The sequence below is a fragment of the Camelina sativa genome, chromosome 8 (genome assembly GCF_000633955.1).
Source record: "Camelina sativa cultivar DH55 chromosome 8, Cs, whole genome shotgun sequence".
NCBI classification, from domain to species: Eukaryota; Viridiplantae; Streptophyta; class Magnoliopsida; order Brassicales; family Brassicaceae; genus Camelina; species Camelina sativa.
The window spans coordinates 21,519,291-21,529,551 of NC_025692.1; the positions used below are offsets into that span (position 1 = coordinate 21,519,291).

The 10,261-nt window shown below is 38.4% G+C and overlaps 4 protein-coding genes across 5 annotated transcripts; 3 read left to right on the forward strand and 1 right to left on the reverse strand.

Moving 5' to 3' along the window:
• Nucleotides 32–3,345, forward strand: LOC104707811 (F-box protein SKIP17). 2 transcript variants are annotated; one of them, XM_010424243.2, is made up of 12 exons: nucleotides 32–414; nucleotides 607–782; nucleotides 955–1,062; nucleotides 1,523–1,633; nucleotides 1,803–1,891; nucleotides 1,965–2,086; nucleotides 2,197–2,261; nucleotides 2,352–2,424; nucleotides 2,509–2,571; nucleotides 2,678–2,739; nucleotides 2,839–2,907; nucleotides 2,995–3,345. In XM_010424243.2, exons 1-12 carry the CDS (start codon nucleotides 91–93, stop codon nucleotides 3,173–3,175), a joined length of 1,443 nt encoding a protein of 480 aa, XP_010422545.1. In that variant the 5' UTR covers nucleotides 32–90; the 3' UTR covers nucleotides 3,176–3,345. The 2 variants fall into 2 exon arrangements, with proteins under 2 accessions (XP_010422545.1, XP_010422546.1); XM_010424244.2 differs by having other exon boundaries at nucleotides 1,803–1,882.
• Nucleotides 3,500–6,115, forward strand: LOC104707812 (F-box protein At4g02760-like). The gene is made up of 11 exons (XM_010424245.1): nucleotides 3,500–3,863; nucleotides 4,085–4,260; nucleotides 4,382–4,477; nucleotides 4,578–4,688; nucleotides 4,778–4,887; nucleotides 4,976–5,085; nucleotides 5,182–5,246; nucleotides 5,337–5,409; nucleotides 5,532–5,594; nucleotides 5,789–5,832; nucleotides 5,941–6,115. Exons 1-11 carry the CDS (start codon nucleotides 3,501–3,503, stop codon nucleotides 6,026–6,028), a joined length of 1,299 nt encoding a protein of 432 aa, XP_010422547.1. The 5' UTR covers nucleotide 3,500; the 3' UTR covers nucleotides 6,029–6,115.
• On the forward strand, nucleotides 6,979–7,680 carry LOC104709790 (putative F-box/kelch-repeat protein At3g24610). Its single transcript, XM_010426349.2, has one exon. It carries the CDS (start codon nucleotides 6,979–6,981, stop codon nucleotides 7,678–7,680), a length of 702 nt encoding a protein of 233 aa, XP_010424651.2.
• LOC104707813 (COMPASS-like H3K4 histone methylase component WDR5B) lies at nucleotides 7,987–9,472 on the reverse strand. Its single transcript, XM_010424246.2, has 2 exons — nucleotides 8,706–9,472; nucleotides 7,987–8,433 (listed from the first exon to the last, which is right to left on the reverse strand). Exons 1-2 carry the CDS (start codon nucleotides 9,399–9,401, stop codon nucleotides 8,143–8,145), a joined length of 987 nt encoding a protein of 328 aa, XP_010422548.1. The 5' UTR covers nucleotides 9,402–9,472; the 3' UTR covers nucleotides 7,987–8,142.

The window sequence follows — 10,261 nt, forward strand, 5'->3', positions numbered from 1 at the left end:
AAAAAAAAAAAAAAAAAAGGTATTTAGCAAGTATTATTAGGCAAAACGATAGAGAAGAGAAAGACTCTTTCAACGTTCTGTTCCACTTCCATGGATTCACCAAATCCTCCCACTCAAATCCCTAACTCGGTCCGTTCGGTTCCTGGCTCCAATCAGAGCTACGCCGATTCGATTATCTCATCGCTCCTTTCGTTTCCCGATTCCTCTCCGACCTCCATTAGCTCCTCCTTCGATCGAGTCCTCGACAAAGCTCTCGCCTCCGCTTCCGTTGATGAATCCGTTCAGGATCGTCTCGTCGATCGTACTCTCGAACTCGCCTCTCTCCTCCTCGATTCCACTAAACGATGCTTCCGAAAACGAGCTTCTGTTCACAATTCCAATTCCTGGTTCCTACCCCCAGAACTCACCATCAAGGTTAATAAAACAAACAAATCCGAAACTTTCTGGCAAAAAATTGTGCTCTCTCTTTGTTCCTGCGTTTATTGGAATGTAGAGGCAATGTTTTAGGTTTTGGTTCATCTAAGCAATTTAGGATATATATATATATATGTTGTTGTTGTCTTGAGTGATTTCTCATTTTTGTGTTTAAAAATGGGATTTATTCAGGTGTTTTCGATGCTTGATACAAAGTCTCTGATGCAAGCATCTGTGTGCTGCACCATGTTCAACAAATGTGCAATTGACCGTGTATGTTACTCCCACATCGACCTCACAACGGCTGCTAGATATGCTGATAAAGGAATTGTGTCTACTGTGATTAATCGGGCTGGAAGAGAACTCAGGTTCAATTTTTGTGTCTTCAAACAATCAAAACAATGTGCTTTGCATTCTCTTCTTGTTAGCTAGTATGTAAAGCACCTACTGAGTCCAATAATGAGATGGAAGAACAATCTGCGTATATCTCTTATTCTTGGTTTCTGTAAACATTTCTCAGGGTTTTGTTTGTTGATGCAGATCCCTCAAAATTGGTCGTGTTGTTCGCGCAGCTGGATCTGATTCTGCCACGCCTTTGCTTAGCGGATCTTGTCTTTCTACACTAGCCTATAATCATGGTTTTCTTGGGTATTGGCTTCGATCAGTTTTAAATTTCAATATCAAACTTGTTATAGTTACCTGCCTTAGCCCAGTCTAAACTTACCTAATGGAGTTAAGATTGTGAATCGAACATGTAGAAATAAGGTTATAGTTTTTATAGATAGGAAAGAACTAGAACAGGAAAAACATCCCAAGACAATATTATCATACCCCACTTAATTTTTGAAACTCATTTGGTTATGGCTAATGCCGTAGGTGGAAAAAGCTCGAAACCAAGAATTAAGCCTGAGATCAATCTAGAGAAAATCCTATTATTTATATCTTAAAATCTTGTCCTTTGATTGTGCATTTGAAAGTGATTCAGAATCTCTATCACCGCTAACATACAGAGAAAATGGTTTCACTGATTTGTATTCTGAGAAAATGTTGTTCTATATCATGTGCACTTATTCTTCTAACTTGGTATTTTCTTTCTTCATTCAACTAGGAGTCGCTTGAGAAGCCTTCGGCTTTACAATCTCAGACCGATAAAATACAGGTCCTTATGCGATGCGTTGTCAGTTTGTCCAAATATTACTGATCTGAGGATTGTTGGATTGTAAGTTGTAGCTTGTTTATTTTTAATTTCACCAATTTTTCCATTTCTATGTCCAGAGGTTTCATTTTGTCATCTTCTATGCTTTCTTTAATGTCTGCCCACTTTCAGTTCTGCTAGTTCCGTAGACAACATTTTCTCATGTTTTATTATTACGTGTTTTATGTGACAGGTATAACCTTACTGAGGAGCTATTTAACTCGCTAACAATAAAATGCCGCTTAATAGAACACCTGTTCTTAGAGACCTATGGTTATCCACGTAAATCTTTTCCACTGTGAAGCTTTCCTTTTGTTACTTCCAAGTTTGCTCAAGCTCACCTATCGTGTGACAGGTACGTTAGAGACTAAAACAGGATCATCATTGATAGACTTTGTGGCCAACTGTCCCAACTTAACTTCTCTAACGCTCATACGTTTTGGACTAACCGATGAATGGGCCCGAAATCTTGTTGAGGTATGAATCCATTTTTTTTTCTTTTCTGGTGCGTCTTCTCTCTTCATTTGGTACCAACTAATCTATGATTTTTACAAAACCTAAAAAAATAATTTGGATGTTATTTGCAGAGTTCTCGTAAACTGAAGTACCTGAATTTGGCCAGATCACCTACATTCAAAGGTCGTTTTTTGAGGTAAAAATACCAAAATGTTAAAGAGCAAACTTTCCGCTTTAGGTCTTTTTATTAGCAAAATCTCACATAGCAAGAAATTATTGTTGGTAGGGAGTTGGGACTTAGCTGCAAAGATCCTCCACTCAAGACTCTAATATTACGTAACTGTCCTAAACTACAGGAGGTAAAAGATTTAGCATGAACAAGTTTTTGGTTGTTTCTTCACTATTGGTCTGATACTCACTGATGACTGACCTTGATATTTCAGAAAGAGGTGTTGGAATTCTGTAACTCGATACTCGCAGGGAACTTCAAATCCATTCGGCACATTGTAAGTTCTTATGGAATTATGCCAAATTCTGTAAATACAAGGTGTATAAATAACGTGGTTTACTCTTAATCGGCTTCTTTTTCTTGGTTCATTTACTCTTTAATAGGATGTTTCAAGTAACCGCGGCTTAGTTTCTTCAGTGAGGGGCAAGAGATGTAACAAACCAACGTAACCGATTGATCTTTCATTTTCTATTCTTTTATTTAGATAGTTAACAGTTTATGACTTAGAAACGTACTAATTAGTTGCTTATTCCCTATCTTGTAGTTTTCCACTGGAGAGGCTGAAAGAAGAAAAATCAGATGTCACATTTGTCGCAGAATTTCTAATGACAAGGTTTTCATCGATTACTATGAAACAGGCTTTAAATATAATCATTTGATTCACAAGAAATTGAAATCAAAATGTGTCTGTAAATTTCAGTTCAAAAAAGCTTTACGATGACGAAGAGTTGAGGGTGATAGAGATGATGGAAGCTGAGGACGATGAAGTGGATGATGATGATGATGATGATGATTCGGATGATGACTCGGAAGATGGAACGGATGAGGATGAGTCAGATGAGGATGTGGGTATGGGCTTTCATGAAGAGTATTTGTTATGATTGTTTGTTCAATCGTCAGTTTTTATTATTGAGCTAGTTCCACGGGAAGCTCTTCGTTTCTTTTTCCTCGATATTATTTGTTTGAACTGTGCACACAAACATACGAAATTATTAAACGAGTTAGAAAAATGTGACATTGTCGGTTAAATTATGATACGATTTTTTGATGATTTAAAGATTAAAACAATAATGGATGTTTATTAATAAAAAGCCATAAATTAAATCCAAAATAATCCAGAAAATTTTACAAAAGTGGGATAACATATAAATAACTCTGCAACACGTGCCAAACTCGCTCTCCTGTTAACTAAAACGTTACTTGTTCATGGATACTCCAAACCCTAAGCGACCTCGCCATGATGTTTCCTCTCCCAGCCAAAACCCTGATTCTGATCCAGATTTCAACCAGAGCGACTTCGATTCGACTATCTCCTCCTTCCTTTTGCTGCCTGATTCGCCTGATTCGCCTGATTCGACTTCTATCGGTAGCTCCTTCGATCGAGTGCTAGGTCAAGTTCTCGTCTCTGCTTCAGAAGCTTCCGGTGATGATTCCGTTCAGGATCGTCTCATCGATCGTGCTGGCAATCTCGCCTTTCTTCTTCTCGAATCTACCAAACGCTTCTCCCGGATGCGCGCTTCTCTTTACAATTACAACTCTTGGCCCCTTCCTCAAGATCTCACCATTAACGTAATGAATCTAACACCTCCGCTTATTGTTGAATCTATAATTGTCGCTTTTAGGGTTCTATATATTTCCTGGTTACTACGCAATATTTTTGAGGAATTCTCAAATCACTACTGATCAGACACAATCTAAAGATCTGCGTTCTGACAAAGTGATACGTCAGAATCTTTTATGTATGCTTTACTCACGTACTGTGTTTATAATGTGCATAATAATTAAATCAGGTGTTTTCGATGCTCGATACAAAATCTCTGATGCAAGCTTCGGCATGTTGCACTATGTTCCGCAAATGCTCTAAAGACCCTTTATGTTACTCTCACATTGACTTGAAAATGGTTGGCAAACGCATTTATGATGGAATTGTGTGTAGTATGATCCATAAGGCTGGAAAGGAACTCAGGTGTGTAATATTATATTCTGTTTGCATTATTGGCAGCTAGCTTCTCCTAATATTTCTTACATTTTTTATTCTGCATTTGTGTTTATGTCATCATCTCTTGTGGTTTCCTTTGTACATGAAGATCTCTTAAACTCGGCCGTGTTATATCTTCGCGCAAAGGATCTACCTTCACGAGATCTTGTCTTGCCTCAGTAATTCTTAATCATGGGTTTAACGGGTAATTTTTCTTGATAATTACCAAGTGATATTGTTTGAATATCTGATTGTCCAAATTTGATCTTCTGATTGGTATTATTTGTCTTTATCCATTCAAACAGGGGTCTCTTGAGAAGCCTACAACTTTATAATCTCGTATCCACAGGAACCAAGTCCTTATGCGATATGTTATCAGTCTGTCCAAATCTCACTGAACTCAAGATTGCTAATTTGTAAGTTATTTTTGGGGCGCCTGCCTGCATATAGCTTTTGAGTTTCATGAATTTTCCAATATCTCATTGTTACTTTGCCACTATTAAAGTGATAGGAGACAAATCCTAGAGCAAATATTAAAGACGCTCACTAGAAACCCTCGCTTGATAATAGAGCGCCTGTTAATACAGAACAATATCGACTTTCTTCCTGCATCAGGTAATTAAACTTGTTCGACTAAATTTTTTTATTCCTCTCTAGCTAGTTCCTCCTTGGTTGGCTCAAGCTTATACAATGTGTGTGGCAGGCATATCATGTTCAACCGTTGAGGCATTTGTTACCTCCTGTCCCAGCTTAACTTGGTTAACGCTTGTAGGTTTTAAACTAAAGGAAGTAACAGTCCGAAAACTTGCTGAGGTATATATATGGTTTCGTTTAGTTTTTGTTTTTTCTTTTGATGTTTTCGTCTCTCTTTTTATTTAGGTTTATGAAACAACTGAAATGCTTTTACAGGGTTTTCCTAAACTTACGCACATGAATCTGTCTAGAACGCCTGAAATCAGCGGTCGGTTTTTGAGGTTTCTGTTGAATACTCAAAACATTAATCACGATATCTTTTGAGTGTCAAAATACATGAATCTTTCTGACGAATACTTTGATATGGTTAGGGATTTGAGAAATCGTTGCAGAGAGCCTCCACTCAAGACTCTAATACTGCGTGATTGTCCTTCTTTAGATGAGGTTAGTAGTATAAACACACAATTATGTTTACAAATTTTCATCTAGTATTTATTTTATTACTATGTCTCAATTCCTAAGTTTCTGAAAAGCATCTCGATATGTGTATATATATATATATACAGAGAGAAATAGGGCATTTCTTGGATGCGCTTCTCAACGGACACTTCAAATTCATTCGGCACATTGTAAGTTGATATATGCATTTTTATCTCTTACTTACATCTTCGATCGTGTATGCTAGTCTTCTTCTATCTCCTTCACAACTTTGAAATTGAATATATATTCTTTTAGAAGGAAAAAACAAATAAGAAATGATTAGAATTTTAATATGACTCACAAGTCATAACAATTAAACACCTTCCTTGATTTTCTCAAATAGGACTTAACAAGCCATGTTGGAGGCGAGGAAGTAACCATATCAAAGTAACTATTTAGTCTCTGATTTTTTAATTTTTTTTTTAAATATCACAACTATGCGTACTAATGACACAAATTTTATTGTTGTTGTCTGTGTATGTGTGCGTGATGTAGGGATATTATGAAGAAGCTGAAAGAAGAAAGATCAGCTGTCAACATTATAGCCAAAACTGTTTTTATTATTAGCGGTTTAGATAAATAATAATCGTTAACAAGGTTTATTGCGTTAAAATCCTTGAGAGTTTTAGTGGTAAGTAGCTTGGTTGTAAATTCAGATCAAAAGACTTCATGGACATATTAAACTTACTTTTTTTCGTAATTAATCTTTACAGTAAAAGGGAAACAGCAATGCTTGAACAAAAGCTAAGCTAACATTCAATACAAGATTTCTAAGTACTCTTTTCTACAAATTAATTAGCTCAACGAGATTCATAGTGAAAATATATATTAGGCATGTTTTATTCGGGTAAAGATGGAGTAACAACGGATATGGATTGACACTAATTAGGAGAATCAAAAATTAGTATCTAAAGTTGACAGCAATTTAGTACTAGCGTCACCGTTCATTACGACTACCTACATTTGACACAATAAAAAAGATTTGCAAGAAGTAATTAAATATTAAACGAAAATGGAAAGTAGAACAAAAGTCCCAAAAGACGATCATCCACAAGGAGGAGAACCAAACACTAGCCTGAATTCAGAAGTTAAAAACACGATTCAGGGTTGTAGATTCCTTGTGACACACTCATACCTTGAAGATGTACACTCAAGTTGGACAGAATAAAAAGCAGAAGAAACAATGAGTCTCTGTCTCTGTTGCCAAATGAGGTTGCTCTGAACTTCCTGTTCTGTCTCTCGAGATTTGACCGCCAAATGAGGTTGCTCTGAACTTCCTGTTCTGTCTCTCGAGATTTGACCGCGCGGCTTTATGTCTGACCTCCAAGACCTACCGCTCCGCCAAGAAATCTGTTAACAAGCGGCTGATACCGATCCCATCACACCACCCATGTCAGACTCCGGTACCATTCTTCTCGTTCGTGGTGCTGGATTATGGGATCTACGTCATCGGTGGAATCATTTAAAAGAAACCCAACTTCGCAAGTCTGGCTTCTCGACTGCCTTTCCCACATGTGGCGCCGCCTCCCGGATATGAGAGTGGCTCGCTCTTCTGCAGCTGCGAATGTTGTAGACGGGAGGATTTACGTGTTTGGAGGCTGCAATGAGGTTGATTTTTCGGACTGGGCTGAAGTTTTCGACCCGAAGACCCAATCTTGGGATACCTTGCCAATGCCTGAGGATCCGGAGATACGGAAGAACAGAAGGAAGATCGAAAAAAGTGTGGTGATGGAGGATAAAGTTTACGCGGTGGACCAGGAGAATCAAAGCTTTTACTACTTGCCAAGTGAAGGTATATGGAGAAGAGGTAATCGAGATTCTATGCGAGGAAACAGAAACGGTTGGTGTGCCATAGGGAAATTGTTATACTGTTGTGCTAGTCGTTGGAGAATATTGTGGTGTGATCCAGAAGGGTTGGATTGGAAGGAGGTGAAGGGTTTAGATGTTGATAGGTGGTTGGCGAAAAATAGTGATATAAGCAAGTTAAAGCAGCTCGACATGACTTCAAATGGTTTCAGCAGAATGAGCTGCAACTCTCGTGGGAACATTGTGGTCTTCTGGTTAGTGCCGCTCCCTGATTATGAGATGGAGCTTTGGTGTGCGGAAATTTCTTTGGAGAGACACGAGGGAGGCGAGATTTGGGGGAAGATTGTGTGGGAGGATGTGGTCTTTGAACTTGATACTGATCTCTCATACACCATGAAGGTTTTATATTCGGTTTCTGTCAATCTCTGAAACTTGTGAGTTCAAGTTTGAAACATGAACCTTATATATGTTCCGAACCTTATATATGTTTAGACTTTCAATTTGTTTAAATAACCCTTTTTGAGATAGTTTCTCTCCTGTAGGTAATATCTGCAACGCTTGCTGACTAAGTGATTCTATTCTTGAATTCGTTAGCTGGTTCATTGACTAGGTAATATGTGCTTCCCCAAGCAAAGGATCCATCTTTCTGGAAACCGCAACTTCCTCGTAGTTTTCTCAACAAAGATTCTTTTAGGAGAACTTATTAAAAAAAAGTTTTAATACTGCGAGGAGAACACCATAGAATAAGAATACTCATCAACTTGCAAGAGATTTACATCCCATTGCGAAACACCAAAATAGTGTGCAACAACAAATCAGTTCTAAGCAATCTAAACTATTCTTGTATCCCATTGTTTCCTTACATATATACACATAGTTCTAAGCAATTTCTCAAGCATCCTGTTTCCAAATCCTGATCGTTTTATCCATATGATTACCCGATGAAGCTATCTCGTTCTGACCCGGATGGCAACTCACTGAGATCACTGCGTCCGTGTGGCCTTCTAGTCTCTGCAGTATATTTTTCTGCTGAAGATCCCACAGATACACGCAATGGTCCTCTGATCCACTCACGATGTACTTCCCGTTCGTTACAGAAAACGCCGATGTGATACAGAATACTTTGTTCGTATGTCCTGTGTATACTTTCAAAAACTTCCCCGTCGCATAGTTCGACAGCTTCTGTTGGTTTTTATCCCATATTGTACAAAAACAAATCAATCCATTAGTAACTAGCATTACAAGAGAATCTACTACTACTAGTCTCAGATTCAATATTAGTTCTGTATCAAAATGTTCTCAAGATCAACAAAATGCAAGAATCCATCAAAGACTAGACGGTAGTCAGATTCTTAACTTCTTTGTTCATATCCAAAATCAAACATGATGCAAACCAATGTATCATAGCCAGGTTTGATTCAAAGATTAAAGCAACAAGAAGTTTAAGAACTTACGAGAGTGCTATCGAGAGTAGCAACGAGTATAAACTTCCCATTAGGCGAGAACTTGGCGAAAGAAACAGCAGGAGTCTTATCATCGATAAGAGTCTTCAAGCAAGTTCCTTCAGTAGCATCCCAAATCTTGCAAGAACCATCATGACTTCCGGAAACAATCAACGATCCATCCCGATTGAAATGCACGCTCGTGATCGGCATAGAATGAGCTTCGATCATCCTAACACACTTGCCAGTTTTAACCTCCCAAATCCGAATCGTCTCGTCATAGGAACCAGAGACAATCAAATTCGACGGAGGATTGAAATTAACACAGAAGACAAAGTTCGTATGACCTCTAAGAACCTTGAGACAATCATAAGGAGACCTAGCGTCCCAGATTCGAAGCGTACAATCGTCGGAAGCAGAGCAAGTGTAATGCGAATCTGAAGACCAAGCTAGATCGGAGATACCATTAGAGTGACCTTCGTAACGGTGGATGAGAGAGTAATTCGTAGCTGACCAGAGAATCATGGTTTTGTCTACGGAAGCGGAGGCGAGAAGGTTGCCGTCGTTGGAGAATTTGACGCATGAGATCGCCGCCGTGTGACCTTCTAGGGTTTTCAGGTGACGGTATGGTTTATACATCGGAACGTTTCCGCTTCCTCCTGCGTTACCGGCTCCTCCGTTACCCGCTCCGTTACCGCCGCTTGCCATCGCCGTCTCTCCTCGTCGGATTAACCAAATTTCCCAGTGAAGACGTTTCAGAAGCGTACTACAAAGTCTACAATGTATACATTCGGTTCGGTTTGGATGTTGTATCGATTTTGATAAATCATGTTAGGGGCTCTAATTGGTTCGGTTCAGGTTGGGTTATTGTTTGTACACACGATAAAACTGAAATTATATTTAGTTCATTTGGTTCAATTAGATTTTACTATACGATTTTTGATATTGTATTTGGTTTAGTTGGCTCGATGCCAATTACTGGCTTCAGTATAGCTTGGTTTGATTTCGGTTTGAATATTTTCGGTTCAATTCGATTCTTTTTATTTATTTTTATGCCAACTAATAATAGGTGTTTGAAATCAAGAGCTTGGTAAGATTGTATCCAAACATCTGTGATCTGTGAAGAAGTTAATCATTTGTGTGTGAAGAAGTTAAGATTGTATCCAAACATCTGTGATCTGTGAATCTGTGAAGAAGTTAAACATCTGTGAGCTTGGCATATTCGTGTTAATCATTTGTCTTGCTGCATCTTGGAAATCCCGTGAAAAAACTACCGCAGCTTCTTATGGAAAACTTTACCTCTCCTTCTGATGTTGGCACTGGCAGGTCAAAAAACCAATGCTTTTTTTTTTTTATTCATTAGGGTTGACAAAACTTTGTATGATCTCACGTCTTAATGAATCCTTGTCTGCATTCATTCATGTTATTTTTGCCCTTTTCAGATTGATACAATCACTCTTCTCCAAGGTTATTCCTTCCCCTGGAAGAAGTATTGCAAGGTTCCGAAACCATATGGGTCTTATATTTTTCACACATCATCGGTACATTGCTGTTGCCCCCCCCCCCCC

Bases quoted from the DNA above. Each gene is read 5' to 3' on its own strand.
- LOC104707811 (XM_010424243.2), top strand. From the start codon at position 91: ATGGATTCACCAAATCCTCCCACTCAAATCCCTAACTCGGTCCGTTCG. The intron at 783-954 runs GTTCAATTTTTG...TTGTTGATGCAG, and splicing joins CGGGCTGGAAGAGAACTCAG to ATCCCTCAAAATTGGTCGTG. The intron at 2,425-2,508 runs GTAAAAGATTTA...TTGATATTTCAG, and splicing joins ACTGTCCTAAACTACAGGAG to AAAGAGGTGTTGGAATTCTG.
- LOC104707812 (XM_010424245.1), top strand. From the start codon at position 3,501: ATGGATACTCCAAACCCTAAGCGACCTCGCCATGATGTTTCCTCTCCC. The intron at 3,864-4,084 runs GTAATGAATCTA...TAATTAAATCAG, and splicing joins CTCAAGATCTCACCATTAAC to GTGTTTTCGATGCTCGATAC. The intron at 5,410-5,531 runs GTTAGTAGTATA...ATATATATACAG, and splicing joins ATTGTCCTTCTTTAGATGAG to AGAGAAATAGGGCATTTCTT.
- LOC104709790 (XM_010426349.2), top strand. From the start codon at position 6,979: ATGAGAGTGGCTCGCTCTTCTGCAGCTGCGAATGTTGTAGACGGGAGG.
- LOC104707813 (XM_010424246.2), bottom strand. From the start codon at position 9,401: ATGGCAAGCGGCGGTAACGGAGCGGGTAACGGAGGAGCCGGTAACGCA. The intron at 8,434-8,705 runs GTAAGTTCTTAA...AAAAACCAACAG, and splicing joins CTACTCTCGATAGCACTCTC to AAGCTGTCGAACTATGCGAC.